Source organism: Balaenoptera ricei, chromosome 16, assembly GCF_028023285.1.
Source record: "Balaenoptera ricei isolate mBalRic1 chromosome 16, mBalRic1.hap2, whole genome shotgun sequence".
Lineage (NCBI taxonomy): Eukaryota > Metazoa > Chordata > Mammalia > Artiodactyla > Balaenopteridae > Balaenoptera > Balaenoptera ricei.
In genome coordinates this window covers 64,479,935-64,500,306 of record NC_082654.1, presented here as the reverse complement: position 1 = coordinate 64,500,306, position 20,372 = coordinate 64,479,935, and the positions used below count along the sequence as shown (strand labels likewise).

The following is a 20,372-nucleotide window of genomic DNA, read 5'->3' as shown; positions in this document are numbered from 1 at the left end:
CGCAGTAGCAGAGCCCTGCCTGACGTGGCCTTGCAGCCTCCTCCGTGGCTGGCCCACAAGATGCTGGCGGTTGCGGGAATGAATGAAGGATGGCACCTGTTCTTCATCGCGGCCGCGTGCGGGGGGCAGGGCACACCTAGTCACGTCCACGGGTGGATGAAGGAGCTGGGCCACACCAGCTGGAACATCTCGGGCACAGGAAGACCTGGCGTGGGTGGCCAAGCCCAGCCTTCGGGACTCCAGGCTTTCCAAAAAGTTTCTTGCACAGTCCCACGCAGGCCTGCATCTCTGATTCTGCCCGCCTTCTGTGTGCCACTCACCTGTGTGTGTGTGTTCCTCCCCACAGGGCTTGGCGGGTCCCCCGGGATAGCCAATTGGTACCTCGTCCCCAGTGTTTCCCAGCAGAGAGGCTTTGGGCCCTGAGTCCTTAGCCTCAGTTTCTAACTGTCTCATTTCTCTTCTTAGGGACCTCCAGGACAAAAAGGAGAAAAGGTAAGCTGATGGAGGTTTTCTAGAATTTTCATCTCAAGAAGCAGCCTTCCAACAGGTAGAAAGGATTATTTTCAAACTTCAGTTTTTAGCAACAGAACCAGGGGAATCCCCTGTACCCTGTGGTACATGGTATATGAGAGAGAGAAGGGAAACTGCCCTGCGTGGGGTTCTTCTTTTGGGGGGAAGGCACAGCCTGGAGCCTGGTCCTTCTCAGCCTCTTTCTCTGCCCATCCTGCCTGCCACCCCCACGGTATTTCCTGAGCACCTCCATGAGCCTCTAGGATTTTGAGGTGTCAGTTTGTAAACCACTGGCCTGGCCCTCTTCCCAGCCTCCTACCTTCTCTGCCTCCTTGAGTTTCTGATGGGGGCTCTTCTGGGCTTGTCCCCAGGCGGATGGTGCAGGGACCTGGCACCCCCGGCTCCCGGAAGGCCTCTCCGAGGGCCCCATTGCCCATAGCCTGCCTTGGTGTCTACTGTTCCCATCCAGGGGCTCCTGTTCAGAGCCATTGGGTGGACCCACCCAGAGGGTCAGCCTTTCCAGAAGATACTTCCAGCCAGGCACGGAGCATAACTCCTGACTCTGCTGTCGTGGCATGTGATGTATGGTGGCAGAGTCCTGCCCTTGGCTCTGTAGGGCCACGTCCGGGCAGGCCCTAGAGGTTACCTCCCTGCTGCCAGCCAGGCTCGAGGGAGGGAATCAGTTCTGCTGCCTGAGAGAGCTCAGCCCAAGACAGAGCGGGGCAGGCGGGTGACGCACGTGCATGGTGCGTCCCCAAGTCCTGAGGTTGCCCCCGAGGTACAGCCCCCCAACAAGGGTCTAATTCCTCCTCTCCTTCCTTCTCTTCCCCAGGGTCAGTGTGGAGAGTACCCACACCGGGTAAGTGAACCCCAAATACTGATCCACCCCTGGGGCACAGCCTCCAGTTTAGCCTTATCTTCTTCCCTACAGAGCTTGGGGACCAGGAGCACACAGCCCCCTCTGCACTCAGCAGCCAGAGTGGTGCCGTGACGGTGGTGGTGTGTTTGGCCAGCCCCCAGGGGTGTGCCTGGTAGTCAGTGTGTGTGTGTTTGTGCAGAGCTGCGCGTCTTTGTATGTCTGCCCCTGTGCTGGCTGGGCCTGCGAGCCCCCAGCGTGTGTGTATCTGGAACTCTGCACGCCTGGCTGTGTGCTCCTCTGCCCATGGCCTTCAACGTAAGGCCGTGCGGCTTGTGCGAGTCTGGGTCTGGCTCCCTACCCAGCGTGTGTGTGTGTGTGTGTGTGTGTGTGTGTGTGTGTGTGTGTGTGAGAGAGAGAGAGAGAGAGACAGCCTGTGTGTGTCCATCTGCCTACCCTGGCGGAATCAGAGGGACTTTTGGGTTAGTCATTCTTTCAGAGGACCCAAACCTCCATGGTGGGAGATAATTGGAGGCTGACTGAATCAGTTCAAGGGTAAAGTCTCTGTTTTGCTTCTTTAAGAATCAAGAAAGCCCCTCCAAGTGGAGTGGGGGATTTCAGGGCTGGGATGGTCTCCCACTCCCCCCTGGCCCCCGCCCAGCTCCTTCCTTTCCCTTGCTTCAGCCCAGGATACAGAGCCCAAAGTCTGCTGTCGTCCAATCGGGAGCCCTCAGATGTGTGTGCCAACATCAGAGAGCCATTCTTGGGGATGGGGCGGGAGTGAAGGTGTGCAGGAGCCCCAGTGAGCTGGGACCAGAGAAATGCCCCTCGTTTTGTGGATCGGCCTTGCGTCTCTCAGTGGAGCATCTTTAGGTGTCCATCCCCCTGTCATAGGCTGCATCGTGCCCACAAACACACACACAGTGTGGCCGCCCTGGACGCCCACCCCTGCTAGGGAGTGGTCTTGAGGGAGTGGAGAGAAGCACAAGCCAGACTCTGAGTCGGCCAACTTGGCTCCAGAAGACCACTGGGAGGGCCTTGCTGGCAGGGTCCGGCCACTCAGACGCTGACCCCTGGTTCCCAGGCCAGGGGGAGGCCAAGGCGGGGACAGCCTTGAACGTCAGTGGCTGGGGTGGGGACGAGGCCAAGACTGGGCAGGGGGCACAGGCCGGCAGCAGCACAGACAGAGCCAGCCTGTCAGCGGCATGTGCTGCAGGGAAGCAGGGGCCCTGGTGTTCCGGCCAGCCTGATCCTGATACAATAATAGAAGGTCAGCTGTGTTTATTTGAAACGATGGGCTCACAGGATTGTTATGTTACCCAAAAGAAAGACAGCATCCCCCAGCACAAAAGACAACACAACTGTAGACGCTTTGACAGTGTGTCATCAGCCCCGAGAGAACGCATGGGGGCTGGCTAGGAGAGGGCTCTCTGCCCTTCAGCGCAGCCCAAGAAGAGGGACCTGGCAGGGAGAGAAGGCTGCACAGGGCCACAGGGTGCAGAGAAGCCCAGGGCGTGACTGCGCCAGTGTGGGTAACGAGTCAGGCCGGGTGAGAGTGGATTTGGGGATGCAGCCGATGGGCAGGGCAAGGCAGCTGGCACCTTCTGTTTATCTGGAAGTGGGTAGGAAAGCAGGGTCCTTCTAGGGCAAGGCGTCTGTTGGCTTTCTGAGGGGACTGCAGACCTGATGGGGGTGGCAGGCCTCCTGGCCCGCAAGATACACGATCCAGGCTGTAGCATCCCCAGGGAGGGAGGGGGAGGAGGGGTGCCCTGGGACGGGGAGCTGGTGTCTGGGCCTGGCACTCACTCTCCCCATTGCCCTGTCTCCACCTCCACCCCTACCCCACACCAGGAGCACCTAAGCAGGTCTCTAGCAGCTCTGCGCTCCAACCAGATAATTACCCTGAAGGTTTGTAGGTTCTGGAAGGTCTCCAGGCCCCTCTGCCTAGAGGCTCCCTGGATGCAGAGCCCAACATTGCACGTCCCCAGGCCCCACAGTGGGAGGGATGGGGCTGCCCATGAAGGCAGCAATGACCTGGAAAGGCCACGATTGGGCTCCCAGGTCCCTAGCTGGGTGCATCCTCAGCCCAGGCGGCCCCTGCTTCCTAATGCTCATCCCAGTGGCCTCATGTGAGTCACAATGCTTTCAAAAACGAGAGGTGGATTATATGCCATCTTTCTTTTCACATGGGTTCTAACCTCTTCCGAAAGCCGTGGAGTGTCAGCACCCATGGGTTGAGAGACTGGAAACAGCAAGAATTTCCAGAAATGAAAATTACATTAGATAACATGATTGCAAGTTGCCTCCCCCCAAAAAAGTGGTTGAACATGCAAGAGACGTCTTTGTCCAGTGTCTTATTTTCCAAGCCCACTAGCTCCAGGGTGAGACCTCAGTAGCACTTAACTGGTGCCCACACTGGCCACACCCTCGGGATCCGGGCTTGGCTCTGCTCTTGACCACCCTCCCCAGATCCGCTGACACCAGCCCTTCTCGTTTAGCCAAAAAAAGAACCCAGAGGTCGCCACACACCAGCCTGTTTCAAGTACCAATTTAGGGTGGTCCTGTGGCTCCCAAGCCAGAGCCTCGGAGTCTGCTCCCCTCAGCCCAGCAGCCTCTGTCCATGACCAGGGACCGGCGGGGCTGGCAGTGCAATGTTGGGCCGCATGTTAGGAGGCCTCTGCGACCCAGCTTGGCCATGGAGGGCAGGTCTGGCCAGGGGGGGCCACTCTCCCAGTCGGGGAGTGCTTCTGGCCAATACCCCGAGGACCCGCCTCCTTCCAGGGATGGGGTGCCATCCAAGGGCAAGCCCAGCGCTGCACCCACAAGCATCAAGTGCCCTGTCCACGCCCTCCCTCCTGTGCCTCGCGCTCGCTAATCTCTCTTCTCTCTTCCTCTCCTCCCTCCTTCTTGGCCGCCCTGCCATCCTGGTGGACTTTCAACCCTCCTGAACCCCTGCGATCTTTGGCCTTTGCCCTCTGGCCTTCCAACTCATCTTTCTCCTCAGCTGCTGCCTCTCCTCAATTCAGTGCGGCTGGCTCCACCCCCAGTCATTAAAAGGCGGACCTTCCAGGTAGACACCTCCCTTTCCCAGACCACGTGGGGCTTCCCAGGGGCTGGCGAGTCTCTGGTCCCTGACGGGCCAGCTGGGGCTATAGGTGAAGCGAGAATCTCACTGCACTCCCGTTACATTAATTTAGACAAAAATGGACTCACGAATGCCGTAGACGTGGAAATACACAACTCCCAGGCCCAGAAGCCACAACTACTACCCCACCATTACTACTCACGACAGCCATCACTGTGTGCCGGCCACTGGGCTATGCATTTTACAGGCCTCGTTTCATTTAATTCTCTCAGTGGTTGTATGAATTAGGCATGATCATCCTTATTTCACAGATGAGGAAGTAAGGCTCAGAGACATTAAGTAAGTTGCCTGAGGTCACACAGCCAATAAATTGCAGAGCACCCAGATTCTCCTTCTCTTATTAGCTGTGTGATTTGGGGCAAGTTACTTAACCTCTCTGCACCTCAGCTTTCTCATTTGTAAAATGAGGATAATAACGGTTCCTACTGCATAGGGTTATTGTGTATGCAGAGCACTGGGAATAATTCCTGGCATAGTGCTATAATTAAATTGAGGCTCAGAGAGGTGAATTTGTACCTAAGGTCGCACAAACAACAAGAGGCAGAACGGGAACTGGCAGCCAGGTCTTCAGACCCCACGTCCAGAGCTCTCTCAGTTGGACCTACACCCTTTATATTTAGAAATGCAGATTGCTTAGCATCTGATCACTTGTAACCTGAGTTTGAGAAGCGAGGGAATTTGCAGAGGAAATGTAGCCCACAACTGACAGGTGTAATCATTGTGAGCAACTGCTTCCTTCTTCCTGCCTAACTAAGCCAAGGAGGCTGGGATAGGACCAGATCACAAAGAACAAGAGACCACAGACCCAGGGATCCAGGCATAGGCATTGCAGCTTGATGCCAGGCCAGGAATTCCATGGCTGCCACCCATGCCCCTAGCCTTCCTTACACTGCGGGTCAGGGGTTACCCCCAAGGCCACAGGGGTGCTGGAAGTGGCAGGGCTCCGAGATGCTCTCTGAAAACCTGACAGCAGGGCCTGGAGCCACCATCTGGCCTGACTCAGGAGCCAGAAGCCCAGGGGCCTGCATGTTCAGGCACCTGACTGAACAAGGCTGAAAAATCACTCCAATTTACAGCTAAAAATACAGAGGGACATGTGACACACGTGCTACCCAAGCCTACATATCCCGTTACACCAGCCAAATCCTTGAGAGCCTCCATGTGCTCCGAGCGCGTACCCCAAGCCTGGCTATTCAGGGCGCCCGCTGGCAGCTCAGAGAAGCACCAGGCCCACCCCGCCCTCAGCCACCCCTACCCGTGTCAGACCCCATTTCAGGAGAGCCGAGTCCTTGCTCTCAGAGTGGCCATTCGCCTCAAGCCCCAGCAGCCACCTCCTGGCCTTAGTTGCATTCGCTGCTATGTGTTGAGCCCTTGCTGGGTCCCAAGCACTGTTGTAAGAATTCTCTGTGGATTATCTCATGTAATCCCACATGGGCCACCCGGCAGTGGAGGTGGCATCATCGCCACCTCACAGACGAAGAAATTAGGAGGGGCCGAGGCATGTTGCTGCCTCCCTTTTCAAGAGCAAGAGGTGGATAAGCCAGAACTTTTTGTGTTGCCCTGACCTGATTTGCAAAGTAGAGAGAAGAATAGGGGCCCCTGTCCTGCCTGCTGCAGATTCTGCCTAGAAAATAAGGTTTTTATGCTGTCAGCCATGGTGGGACATAAAAAGGCTTGTCCATTTCCTATCAATAAACCAATATTGATTTCACAGGCTCTATAAGATGTTTAAACATTGGGTCTAACATTAGTTGAAAGAGGAAACTTTATATGAGATATGATGTGCTTAGCAGACGGTGTTGGAAGTCTTTGCCAAAGTGCAGGAAGTTGGACTGCAAGCAGTTTTTGCTGGGGGCTTATTTGGAATGAATAGGAATAGTCTGGGGTTCTGAGTTTGGGTCCTGGCTCCCCCCAAATTCTTCTTGTGACCTTGGTTAGGGAGCTCAACTTCTCTGAGCCTCAGTTTTCTCTTCTGTAAAATGGGACTTGTGACCCATTTCTGCACCTGCCTTCTCCACCATGGACACTCTGAGCCCTTAAATGGCTTCTCAGAGGGTGTGGCAGGTTGCAGCCCAGGCCCCAGAGTGGCACTGCTGGTGGCATCTGCCCTAGGATGTCCCATCTGAGAGATGATTCAAGCAGATGCTGCTAAAATCTTTGTTCTCATTGTGAGGTTGTACACTCCTATTTGTAATCATCATTTTCCTCTATGGAGTTTGCAGCAAGCATTGTCAGCTCCCTTTTTCATATAGGGAAGCAGCAGTGTCATAGAGGATTACTGAGATCACACTGAGAAGGGTGGGCTGGCCTGGAGTCTGGCCGCCTGGGTCTCCCTGCATCCCAGCCTGGAGCGCTCACACCTGCCAGGCTGTTCTGCCTTAGTCTGTCTGCAGGGCTGGACCCCCCCCCCATCAAGAGCTGAGCCCAGAACCTCCCTGGAGAGGTCACGTAGAAAATAACATAATGACATTGGTCTGCATAGATCTAGGATGACTCAAGCTGGCCCTCAGCCCCAAGATCTGGGTCACGTGGACCAGGCTCTCTCCTCCTCCTGAGGGAGCATGATCTCACCACTACCTCCCTGGGCCCTGGGTCCACCCTGGGCACATGCACGGTGGGTGACAAAGGCTGGGGGATAAGGCAAAGGAATAATAATAGCGACTCCAGAGAGGCACAAAGCACTTTACACTTTCAAAACTCAACTGTCCCCTGAGGTCAGGTACAAATCACATAAGTGACAGAAACAGGCTGCAGGCAGAAAGGATGGGGGCGGGCCTGAGGCAGCTGGAGAGCCCAGTTGATGGCAGCCCCCCAGGAATGTGGGCCTAGGTGGCCAGGGCTCCCAGTTTTTCATCAGAAGCCACCAAGCCAAATTTTTTACATAAAATCTCTTGCCCAGTTATTTGGTGAGCCGAACAAAATTCTGTGGCCTCTGACCTAAGGATCTCAGTTGATCCTCTGGGCCAGATAATCAAAGACAGCAAAAAGCAGTGACAGGAAACAAGGAGCAGCTGCTCTCATTTGATAGTTAGGAGGCCAGCGCGCAGCGATGGTGGACTCGCCACACAGAGGGAGGGGCCGAGACATGCCCAGGCTGCCGGCCACCTGGGCTGTACCCTGGCCATCTGACCAGCCTGGGAACAGGCGTTCGGTTCGGCCGGGGGGCATCTCACCCCCTCCTCTGCCACCGCAGCAGAGCTCTGCCCTGGGGACCAGCAGCTCATGCAGCAAGTCCTCTCTGGAAGCCCTTCCTCTGGGGGCTAATGTCTTGGCCGTCTCCTCCCTGCCACCAGCCCCTGCATGTAGTCACCACCACAGCACCGTCACCATCACGCCACCACCGCCTCCCCCAGAACCCACGGCGGGGCCTCACCGGGTGCATGGCACTGGGGCGGGACCGCTCTGCAGCCTGGGGTTCTCTCTCTAACACTTGTTTCCACGAACCTCAGGGTGAACAGGGCCAGACTGGCATCCAAGGGCCACCAGGCCCTCCTGGACCGAGTGGACCTCTGGGGCACCCAGGACTGCCAGGGCCCATGGGGCCACCCGTAAGTAACTCTCCCGCTCTCCACTGCTTCCTCTCCTTCGAGATTTGTCCCAAGAATTCCCTGGAAGCTTCCCAACCTTTCATAACCAATGGGAACCTGGGTGCCCTCTGAGCAGGTAGAAACACTTGGCGAGGCCGCTGGATGTGGCTGGCCGCTGCAGGAGCTGCCTGTCGCTGTCACACTCAGCTGCTACACTCTGGTTCTGAACACACATCCTGGGACCATGTGTTCCACTCCAGTCATTGCCTGCCAGGGAGGACACCATGAACAGGCGCCCCCTCCCAGGTTCAGCAGACAGGAGCTTGCAAAGAAAGTTCCCAGGGCCATTCTGATGGCTGTCTCCTGACCCCCGGGCTTAGGAAAACCTGAGTTGGGCACAGTGTGTTCTAAGGAGGTAGCAAGGGGGCATCCGACTGCCTGGCACCCCTAACAGACATGCTTTTGCTGGTGTGTGTGGGCTTCCACTCCTGGGCCACCTTCCAGCCAAGTTACACGTCTGGTCGGCCAGGAGGGCCCTGCATCGAGCCTGGGGATTGGACCACTGCCGGGAGGGCCCAGGCGGGCCAACAGACACCCCTCCAGGCAAGACCACACTCAGGCAATAGGTCAGTCCCAGTGTCCACCAGTCATCTGTTTGTAAGCCCTGGCCAAGCCCCGACTCTTTCGCAGCCCAATTTAGTGCAAGAAAGCACCAGGGCAGAATAACTTAGCAGGCCCTTGGACTTCTTTGGAGAAAATGGGTTCTCCACCCAGAGCTAAGACTAACGTCAGCAGTTATTGGAGGGACAGGGGTTAAGGACACAGTCTATTTGATAATGTTTTTTCCACGTGGCTTTTTTTTAAAAAGTGTTTTTCTCTCTTATGACAAAGGCATCATACATTCATTGTGAAAAATTTGGAACATAGACAAAGTCTTAAATTGCATGCTTTCTCATATCCAGAGTTCCCCATCATTAACATTGTGGCGAGTACTTTCCATTTTTCTCCTTAGATCTGCACATAAACGTTTTCCAGGTTGATGAAGTTCTGAATAATATAACAGTTTGTATCCTGTTACTTTTTTCCCTTAATATCGTAAACCATGCCCCTTCCTAAGTCAGGAGTCTCCTGTGATGTGGATTTTAGGACTGCTGGGTCTATCTACAAGGTAGTTAATGAGTTCCCTTCTGTATACTCTTGAACATAAATGTGCACATCTCTGATGCTTTCACAGTGATAGATACCCAAAGGTGGAATTGCTGGGTCAGGGTGTCCCTGCCAAATAGCCCTCGATGAGTACAGCCACATTCCATGTCACTTGACTTCACATCTGGGCCCTCAGCTAACCCAGCTGCCAAAGCTGAGGTTCAGCGTAGGGTCCCCCTAGGCTGGGCGGCAGCTCTGGCAGACCAGGGTAGCCACCTTGGCCAGAAGGCGGCACAGCAGAGTGAAAACCTAACTTGCTGGGAGCCAGCTCTCCTGCTTAGCTTAATCCCCGTAACGAATTTTAAATATTTCCATGATTTCTCCCCAGAACCCTGCGGAGGGAAGTTAGTCTCACTTCCACGGGTTTCTAGCTGCAAAAACAGAAAACCTGAAAGGAAGTGAAATTTAGGGAATTGAACCAAACAAACCAAGCCAAGAAAACCAAAAAACAAGGCTCAAAATTCACTTCTTTACTGACGGCCCTTGCCCAAACACAGTGGGCTCCCGATCACTGAACCCAAGCCAGGTGGTTTTCTTTGTTAGGTTGTTTATAAAGACAAAAAACCAGAAAGCGTGTTTTTAAACCAACTGAAAGAGGCCAGACTCGAGTGTCATGGTTTTCTCCAGCCAGTGTTTGCAGTCCAGACCCATGCCCGGGACCACGCCGGAGCCCGCCTTCCCTTGTTTCTCCCTCGGGCTCCCGCGGGGCCCATGCCACCTCCCCTGCGCTGGCTGCTGTGCTCACTGTGCCCCAGGGGTGGGGGAAGGAGACAGAGGGCTCCCCCGCAGGCTGGCAGGGCCAGAGGCAAAACCCAGGCTCTGCTGGGCAAGGTCGGCTTTCCAGGGAGCGGTTCCAATTAGGAGGTGGGTGGGTGGGAATCTGGACCAAACCACACTGCCAATTTCACATGATGCCACTGACCTACTTTCCAGTGGGCGAGCGCAGCGGAGATGCCCATGGCGCCCATGTGGCTCCAAAGAGGGACATGAGCCTGTTGTCCCCACACGCCCTCAGCAGGTTTCAGATACCCTTCCAGGACCCTCTGGATCTGTTCTTCAACACGTCCAGAACCCTTTACAGCCTCCACTGGAAATGTGACGAGCCCCCACCATTTGCCAGAGGAATCCATCTCCACTCACCTTTTTTCTTGCTTCCGCAGGGCTTACCTGGGCCTCCTGGACCAAAGGTGAGGGCCCTCTGGGTGATGCATCAAATGGGCAGGAGAGTTCCCTGCAGGAGGGAGGGGGAGGCAGCATTGAAGGGAGCTGAGAGGGATCTCAGCTGAGAGAAGGATCACGAGTGGCTCATTTCCAAAACGCCACTCAGGAATTGATTGGGTCCCACCAGGATTGCATTTTTGTGGGCTCAGGCCAAGCAAGTGCTATGGCTGGTATGGAAGATGCGGCCCTGCCCTCCAAGGAGGCTATGGTCTAGTTGGAAACTCAAAGTTGATGCCCAGGACGCTGTCACAACATCCCAGTAAAACAGCATTTCATAAGGGGCCAGAACTGGAAAGGACCTTCAGGGTCATCCGGTTTCTTTGGAAACCTTATCTGGAAGCCCACGATGTCAAACAGAACCTCCCTTTGAAGCTGGAGTCCCTGCGGCTCTAGGGATGAGAAGTAGCAAAGCACTGATCCCAGCCAACCATTTCACAAATGCAGAAGCTAGAGCCCTGGGGAAAAGTGACTTGTCCAGGTGCCACAGAGGGTCCATGGTAGAACAAAAACTGACCCTCAGGTGTCCTGGGCCCCTGCCGAGCTGACCTTTCCCACCTCCCTCTGCCTCTGCAAGGCAAGGACTCATTCTGAAGAGTAGAACAGTCCCTGTTATTGTTCCAGGGATGGCTGGAGGCGGAGATCAGAGGATTTGGAGTCATTGGGAGGAGGGGGGATGGTAATATGAAGGGGGTGGCAAGAAAACCCCTCTAATGGTCTTCTCTTGGTTCCCCCAGGGAGACCCGGGGATCCAGGGCTACCACGGCCGGAAGGTAAGAAGGAGTGGGGGGAGCGGAAGACCCCACCCCCCAGTGACAACCCAAGTGGGGCTTCACCACAGTGCACACAGGGTCCGGACTTGGTCGTGTACACACACTTTTGCACACATACCAGCGGGAGCCTCAAAACCCTTGAGGTGGGCTGAACAGGGGTTCATGTCTCCACCTGGGGGAGGAAGAGGCTCAGAAGGGGAAGGGCCTTGGGCAAGTCAGTGGCCCCGCTGGACCTCAGACCCAGGAGTGTGTCCCCCACCAGCCTGGGTGGCTGTGTCTGCACAGAGGCAGGCCAGGTTCTCACTGGCCCCCCTGAGGACCTAGTACATGGGAACCAGGCAGAGCTTCTGAGCATGGTGGGAGATATGAAAGGGTCCCAACTCTGCTCTCTGGCAGCTCACAGGCCAGAGAGACAGGATTCCTGTACAAATAACCCTGGTGAAGGCAGACTGTGCTAACTGCTACCATTGCAAAGTGCTGTGTCAATATGGGGGTGGGGGGTGTGTGTGCAGGGAGATTAATTCTAGGTTGGGAGGAGTTTGGGAAGTCTTCTGAGAAGGGAAAGCCTCTGAGCTCAATGCTGGTGAATGGGTAATTGTATCGGTTATCTATTGCTGTGTAACAAACAATCTCAAACTTACTGTCTTAAAACAATTAATTCTTTCTCAGGATTCTGTGGCTTGGCCATGTGGGAGTTCTGCATCTCCTCTGGGCTCACTGATGCAGTCACATGGGATGTTGGGTGGAAAGGCTGGGTGGGGAGGGGGCAAGATGGCCTCATCCACATGCCTGGGGTTGGCGCTGGCTGTGGGCTGGGTACCTCTGTTCTCCTCCACGTGGCCTCTCAGCCCCGGTAGGGCAGAGAGGTTTCCTCACAGCATGGCAGGCCTAGGTCAGCTTTCAAAACGGGTGGGTCCCAGTGCTCAAGTGCTTTTCAAAAACATCCCTTGCATCACATTTTCTGAAGTCCTGTTGGCCAAAGCAAGTCACACAGCCAAAGTATGCAAGTCAGTGGGGCTGGGGGACTCAGCCTCCGCTTCTTCTTGTACAAGGGTCCCAAAGCCTTTGTGGCCATTTTTAAACCCCCACTGTGGTCCTTCAAGCAGCAAATTTCAAGGGAAACGGCATTTTAGACAAGAAAACAATTTGAGCAGAGGCCCAGAGGTGGTCATTACAGAACTATATAACATAAAAATCATTTTAATACTAGGCACCACTTACTAAATGCCTACTGTGTACCAGGCTGTTCTTCAACGCGACTTGCATCATACCTAATCCTAAGACCACCTTAGTAGGCTGATACTATTCTTCTCCTATTTAACAGATGAGGAAAATGAGGCATGCCCAAAGTGTCATAAGTGGCAGAGCAGGAATTCAAGTCCAGGTCCGGGTCTTTCACAGGGTGCCACCTGCCATAAGGAGCCCATCCCGCCCTCCAGGCCCCAGCTGGGAGGCTCTGGCGCCTTCCAGGAGAAGAAAAGAGACAGGAAGGAAAGGCAGGACAAGGAGGGGGAGGGATTCTGGAAAGGCAAGAATCACTCTGGAGAAGCACATTCCACACGCCCTGTAGCTCTGTGATCGGGCAGCTGCTGTCACCGCATTGTTTTACGGGTGCTTGGTGGGTGAAATGGCAGGACCCAAGAGATCTTTCATTAGTTCTGCATAAACTGCAAAGTTTGTACTGTGTCAGGAAGTGGAAATTACAGCCCCCGAGGTTGCCTCCACCCACTCACGCAGACTCACAGCATTTACTGCCTCTCCTGATGCAGCACAGCGTCGGCTTTCCCATTAGCAACCAGACTAGCTCTTTCAAACTGTGAAGAAACTTCAGGGCAGCAGTTTCCCCCGGGATCAAGGGGTTGCCCGCAGCTGGCATCCATACTATGGTAGGCGTCTGCACTCTCCTGCCAACGGGAAGTCTAGTTCATCCAGGAAGGAGGTTGGGGGTCTGCTGCCCTGAGGATGGAGAGGCGTCAGCTTGGGGCTGGGGTGTCATGGTGCTAGAGGGCCTGGTTCCATGATTTTGGCAATTCTGGGCTCAGATTGTGGGAGGAATCATTCAGCCCTGGCTGCACTGAATTTGCAGAGAAAACTAGTATGGTCCTGCGGATGGAGGGGCAGCTTCTGACCCCTGGGAAGCCTGCTCTGGGGAGAAAAGGCTCAGGGCTGCTAGAGAAGGCTCGAGCATGGAAGGGTGCATGACTAAGGGTAGAGCAGTACAGATGGCTACCTTGAGAAGGAGGGAGCTCCCCGTCACCCGAGGTATTCAAGGAGAGGCTGGATAACTATGGGTCTGGGATGTGTTAAGAGAAGCTTCTGTATCAGATGGGAGACTGGACTAAAATCCCTTCCAGCTCAGGGAAGCTACAGCTTCCTAAGAACAGAGTTGGCTCCGTACCCGCTAGAGAGGAGCAGCCCGCCACCCCACCCTGGCTTGATGATCAGGCCCCTCCAGTCCAGGCCTTTCTTCATCCGCATCCAGGGCTTGTCAGAAGCATCAGTGCTCTTAGGGCTCTCGAGGAACTGAGAAGGCCCTTCTCCTTCATGCTCAACTCATGCTCCCCACTCTTTCTTTCTCTGCTGGACCACCCCCTGCCCTTCCACAACGGCCTCTTCTCCTGGAATCCGGAGGGGCTGTGAGGCTGCTAGCCTCTCTGGGTTTCTGGAAGGATCCTGCTGCCTCCTCTTCTCCCAGCCTGTCCTTGAGACTTTTCAGTAGGCGCTCCTGGAGCCACTGGGTGGTCTCAGCGCCCTTGTCTCTATGCTGGCCCTCACTCTGCTGGGACCCTTGTCCTGTCATCCCCGAAGCCACAGCCTCCTAGTCCAACAGAGGCCAAAGGGCGTGCACTGGAGACCGATGGCCAGCAGCAAAGAGTCTGACCCCAAGGACTTGGGGGTCATTCCTCAAGGTCAAGCTATACTCAGGAGGCTATGAGTGCCCGTCCCACTGCCCCAGCCCCAGTGATCACCATGCCCAGGCAGCAGTTTGCTTCCTGTCAGAATTCTGAGATGAAGAGTCTGGTGCCCAAGGACAAGGGCAGCAATACTTCACATCTCTGGTTTAGCCAAAGTCCATTCACTCCCTCTCTGACTCATCCTCACCATGGCCCAGTAGTTTGAGCGCATTATCCCCACTGTCTAGATGAGAAGCTCAGAGAGGTTAATACTTTGCCCAAGGTTGCACAGCTGGTGAACAGTCATGCTGGAATTGGAAGCTAGGTCTCATGAGTCCGAACCTGGAAGCCAGTCGTCTCGCTCCGGTGCAGAAGTGAATGTCTGCTCAGGGGGTCTCACCCCAGGCTAAGCCATCTGTGCACAGAGCAGCCTCCCCTGTGGTTTCTCTGGAATGTGGAGGGTTAGCCCCCAGGCTCTTTCCTGGGGCGTCCATCAGATCTCTTTTTCTCTCTCCTCCTCCCTCTCTGCTCTCTGCCTGGAATGAGGCCTGGGGAGGAGGTACCAACACGAAGGGCAGCTTGGTCACGGATGCTGAGAAAATGAGTTTGCTCCCACCCACCACTCCATACTGGTGGGTGGGGACACCAAGCTGGGACGGAGGCCCCAAGACGCCCCTTGCGTTCAGGGCATGAGGGGACCCGCAGGGTAACTGATGGACCCTCCACATCTGCTTCCATTGCTCTGTCCCGGCAACTTGACACACACGCGGGGCCCTTCTTTCAGTAAGGGGTGGAATTTAACTCTCAGCAAAGACGTTTCTCATCCTGTGAGGTTTGCTGATGATTAGTTCCATCCACCACCACCACCACCACCACCCTGGCAGCTGGTCCCAGCCTGGCATCCTCTCAAAGGCCAGCCAGGCCAGCAGGGCAGCATCTCCACCAGCTCCTTGAGATCACAGGCCAGGGTCGCCCGCGGGCCCTGTGCTGCCCCAGCCCCGCGGCCTGGACACTGTGAGTATTGTTGTGTGCCCATGTGGTACCTATTTGATCCAAATTTATGACGCCAATCTACTTTAAATATGTTGCAAGACGCAAAGTGTGTTTAAAACATTACAACCTTGGCTCTCTTTCAAGAGGATCTACGAGTATTGTCAGACTGTGTGTGGATCACAAAACCTGGTGAGAGCTTATATCTAAGCACATCAGAGCTGGTCCGCCCGTCTTGGCAGTGGGGGGTGAGTTTGACGCATGTGGTGGTCTGGGTGTTAAGCCTTGGGGGTTGCATGAAGGACCAGAGCTCTCCTGCAGGCTGCAGGCTGTGCGTCTTCAGACCAGAGGAGGCAGGTTGCGAGAGCCCCGTGCTCACTCAGCCTGTAACTGCAGGTGCTCCCCCTGGAGGCTGCGGGGCTCCCCAGAAACAGGGAGTCCCGGAGAGGAGATCCGATGGGCCCTATGGTCGGCTGGCTAGGGCACTGGAGCAAGGGTGTGAGGAGCAGAAGCACGCCCACCCCGCCCACCTCCTCACCCCTCCTCAATCCTTCTGCAAAAGGGCAGGATCATTCTGACCTGCTAGTCAGAGCAAGGCGTCACGTGGGTGGACACGCTTCTGTCGAATGATAACTAGTATTATTATATCTACCTTACTGGGCCTCTTTGTGCCAAGCTGTACGGGGCACTTGGCTTGCCTCATCTCATTGGATCCTTATAACCACCCTGTGAGGGAGGTTTTATTCTTAACCCCAATTTACAGATGAGCAAACCAAGGTTCACAGAGGTGAATCCACAAAGGGCCACAACTACAAAGCAGTGAGGCCAGATCTGTCTGGCCCCAAAGCCTTGTTCTAAATGACTTTACTACCTGGGTCTTATGAACCTGGGGGGACCCATGATTTCCAAACACCTCCCCTCCCAGACCCCCACTTCCTCTACTAGAAGGAAAGTAAGAGGGAGTTGGGCTGTTTTCCTTCTTGTGAGAAGGTTGTGGCTGGATTCAGGCCCTCCTCCGAGCCTCCCAGGCTCTCTATGAGCAGGACCTGGAGCATCTAAGGCAGAGAACTTGGGGTACTTGGTGTGTTTTAGTCAAAGAACCGAGGAAGGGGAGTGCTTTGCCCATTGGCACTGATTCCACCCGAATGCTTCCCCAGGGAGCTGGCATGGTCCCAGGACCTCCAGTAAAGCCAGGAGAAGGCAGCTGTCTCAGCCCTGCACCCCAGTGGAGAAACCTCCTGAAACCTCCCTGCACCCCAGGCTCCCTGCCACACTCACGTGCAGCAGAGCACTCCATGCAGATGGAAACCGTAGACGCAGGAGCCTTCTGGAGCGGGGACAGCGCTTGCTTTCAAAGCCATGAATTCCCAGTGGGGGCATCCAGACCATTTCAATTAAAGCAGATCAGGGAGCTGAGACACGGGCCCCAGATCTGAGGCCTCGTGGGGGCTGATGGGACTCCCGCTCCGCCAGACTCCAACCCCCAGCCTGTGCTCTCTGGGCCCTGTTTCTCCTGCACTCCAAAGTCCCCAGATTAATTAGAGCTGACTTTTCTTTTTGGAACTAACTACAAAATCAACTGATCTCAAATCGAGATTACAAGCCGGCCGCCCTTCCAAAGCCCTGGCCTTCGATGGGGTGCCTGACCCCGGTAATTCCCCGGATCACTTCCTGCCGGCCCTAATTACCAGAGGACCTGGCGTTTCCGCGGTCCCAGGCCTCTCCAGTCTGGAGCTGGCTAGGGCAGAGAAGAGGGAGCCGAGCTGCCTTTCTCCCGGAAGGGAGTCCTGGGAACTCTTTAGGGAAGAGAAAGACATTAGCCCTCCTCGCCCAGCTTTTCCAACCCAGGAAAGGGCCCTGGTCCAGACTTAAGGCCTGAGTCACCTGCTGGCCTCCCCCCAGCCCTCCACTCCCCACACTTCTCCCCTGCAGAGAACAAAGAGTCCGTGAGGAGCTGCTCGGGCCCAGGGCCCTCCTCACCCGCAGCTGGGCCGCAGCGGGAGCCTCACGTTAGGGAGGTCTACGCGTCTCCCCCTGCTTCTCTGGCCTGACCTTTGCTCAGCTGGGGAGCTGACCTGGAAGCCCCCCACCTCTTTCGAGACTATGTCTTCTTGCCAAGTCCCTGCCCCGCTTGTTCAACAAACAGTAAATCACCAATTAAGAGAGCAGAGCACGACCGGTTTGTGCTCCAAGGAGCTCGCTTCCATCCTGTCATCTGGGTAAAGGATGGGTCCTCCCACCTGGAAGCGGGACCAGACTAGAGAACCTATTGATGCTGGTGCGAACTCTGCGCAGGGGCAGCTGGAGTCAGTGGCGTCGTAAAAGTGGGGGCTTGGATGGCCTTCAAGGTCATTCAGGGCAGCCACCTGTGCTCACCCCAGCACTTTCTTGGCCACAAAGACTGGAGTCCACCCCTTCCAGGGCAGCCAGCCGGCGTCCTTGGTTCTTGGCACCAAGGTTAAAGAGCCAGTCTCCCAGGTGGTAGGCAGGGCAGGGCTGGCCTGGGGGTCGCAGGCCGGGTTCCACAGCAGCTACTACTGACCATGCTCCGTGCATCTGGGGCAAGACCCTTTGTAATGCTTGGAGCGCCCACTTTCCCAGCTGCTGGATGGCCCGGATCCCGTGGCCGAGCTCCCTGCTGGGAGGACAGGAGGTACAGGAGATAAATTGGGGCCCTCGCGTTTTGGCAGACTATGAGCGCTCCCTCCCCAACTAAGACGTTAGTGAGTTAGTGGATCTAAATTTAGGACAATTCCAAACGTAAACCTTTTAAGCAAAATAACTTTTACGAAGTGAAACGGGAAAGAAGGAGCCTCTAGATGTGCTCTCGCGAAGCCATGCCACGAGGAAAAGCTCTGTGCACACGCTGTGTCAATGTCCTCCCTTTAGCAATGGCCCCGGAAATGCTCCCCATCCCCAGTCCCACCACCCCTGCAAACGAATGCCCTGCCCTCAGCCACCCTGGAGTCCTTGATCATGACTCTCAGCCTGCTCTCACCTCTCCCACCGTCCAGAATCAATGTTTTCTGGCGCAGAATGAGCCCAGCCACCGGTTCAGAGGTCAGGCTGGGGCAAGCCCCTGGAGACAAGCCCTGGAGAAGGAGACTGATGAGAGTGGAATGAGCCCGCAGGGTGGGGTCAGCCGGGGCCACCCCTGCTTCCTGCCCAGCAGAGGGGTGGGAAGTGAGGGAGGCCCCGAGATGGGGATCAAGGGAGACTGGGTCACCTAGAGAATTAAGAGACTTGACCCAGAGGGGAGGGAAGGGGCAAAGGTCAGCCACCCTAACGAGGAGGCTTGCCTCCTTCGAGGCTCCAAGGGGCCCAGATTTCCCCGGAGTGTGCGGTTGTATCTTTATATACAAACCAACATGGGCTGAAGACAACCCCGATTAGCCCGGAAACCCTCACTCCCAGGGTTCTGCTCTGCACAGCTCACGGGGAGATTGGAGAGCATGGGCGGACCCCAGCCTCCTCCCCTGCTGAGGCATCCCAGGCTGTCCTCTGGAGCAGGAGGAGACCCACTGAGCCCCTCGAAGAGCCGCAGTTTTACCCAGAGCTAACGTTCCCTCCCCCACGGAGCCTTGTTCTGGAGCTGCCAACACACCCAGTGTCAGCTCCTCAGCTTTGGCCTCTCAGGAGCAGGGGTGGGTAGGAAGTGTCTAGTCCAAGCCCACTTTGCAGACCCAGAGAGAGAAAGTGACTTATGCAGGGTCACACAGACAGCCTTTCCTGACTCCCCGCCCAGCTCCCTCGGTGGAGGTGGGAAGGTGAGGGCAGATGTATTGGGGGAAAGCTGAGGGAAAGATGGGAAGAGGAAGAATGGGGCAAACAGGAGGTCCTTGAATAGTCAGGGACGCCCAAGCTGACCTCCCACCTGTACGCCCCCACCCCAGGGAACTCTGCCTGGTGTCCTCGGTGCTGAGTCAACCCAGTTGGGTTGTTTGGAATGTGAGCAGGGGTCCTCCAAAGGAAAGAGTGATGGGGCCCTCGGCTGGCGCTCTACAGCCACTGTTGCCAGACTGCTGATGAAGTCCTGTGGCGCCCTCTGCTGGCCGTAGAGCAGAACTGTGCTCACAGGCCGGCCCCGGCTCAGCTCTTTTCCCTGGTGCCTGTGGTTAAAGACACAGCCCTGGTCTGAGCACTGACTTTTCACCCCTATGGGGCACAGACCTGAGGGCCATCCAGAAGAGAGGGCTTTGCCCTGCTTTTGGCCTGCAGAGGGTATTTAACGGAAGCGACGGAACACCAGTCCATCTGATGCTTGGGGTTGGCCGAGAGAAATGGGTACCTGCACTTGGCAGACAAAAGACCTGTGTCCAAATCCCTGCTCTGTGTGACATTGGCAATCATACCTGGCCTTCCAGAGGCACGGTTTGCTCACCTGTGAAACAGGAATAACATCCACTCCCTCATTGATTAGAGGGGATTCTTAAAGATTGAATAGAAGAAGGATGTAAAGGCTTAACTCAGTGCCAGACACATAACAGACACAGTAAATGACTGTGCCTTTCTCCACTCTTTCCCACAAGAGGGATTTACCAGAATTTAGTGCCTGGGGCAGACCTGGGGCACCAGCTTGTCTGCTGTGGTCACTCCTGAGTCCAGCTCCACCACCCCTGCCTGTGGCTCAGGGGTCCTGGTGGGTTCGGGTGAGGGAGGGCTCCTGCATTTGGAACTAAAGTTTCTGGGCCTTTTGCAGAATTCAGAGACTTGACCCAAAGAGGATGGAGGTGAAGCCATCCCCAGCAGACATGATTTGTGTATGCAGGTTACATACACACAGTGGTTCCCGCTGCACTGAGGAACCAGCACTGGGCTATGGGGCAGAGCAAAAAGCTTCAAGAGGAGATGGCATTTGACCAGCACCCCAAAGATGAATAAGCTTTTGAGCAGAGGAAATAGCAGAAAGGCAGAGAATTCTGAAAACGGGTGATGTTTTCAGAGAAACAGTGTAGGTGTCGGGATGTGAGGCGATGAGGCCGGGAAGGAGCAGGGGTGGAATGCCACGCTCAGGAGCCTGGCCCCTTTTCCACAGTCAACGCCGGGCGGTGGCAGTTTCAAAGTACGGGAGTGTTACTGTCCAGTCTGTGTGTTGGACGCTTTTCTGGATGCCAGAGTGGAGGCCCAGTCATGGAGGGGAAAGGTTGGAAGTAGCTCCAGCCTCTGCAAGAAGGGTGGGCCAGGGCTTCCTGTAAGATGTCAGGGAAGGGATGAGGTCAGCTGAAAAGATGGAGGCCAGGTGGGGCCATGTTC

At 55.6% G+C, this 20,372-nt stretch overlaps 1 protein-coding gene across 1 annotated transcript in view; it reads left to right on the top strand.

The window, feature by feature from the left end:
* The window catches only part of COL13A1 (collagen type XIII alpha 1 chain), a 79,991-nt gene that overhangs the window by 20,142 nt on the left and 39,477 nt on the right, over positions 1 to 20,372 (top strand). Inside the window, exons 9-14 of the mRNA XM_059899633.1 lie at positions 466 to 492; positions 1,343 to 1,369; positions 4,371 to 4,436; positions 7,961 to 8,059; positions 10,405 to 10,431; positions 11,200 to 11,235. Coding sequence (XP_059755616.1) covers positions 466 to 492; positions 1,343 to 1,369; positions 4,371 to 4,436; positions 7,961 to 8,059; positions 10,405 to 10,431; positions 11,200 to 11,235 — 282 coding nt within the window. The remainder of the gene's footprint in view (positions 1 to 465; positions 493 to 1,342; positions 1,370 to 4,370; positions 4,437 to 7,960; positions 8,060 to 10,404; positions 10,432 to 11,199; positions 11,236 to 20,372) is intronic.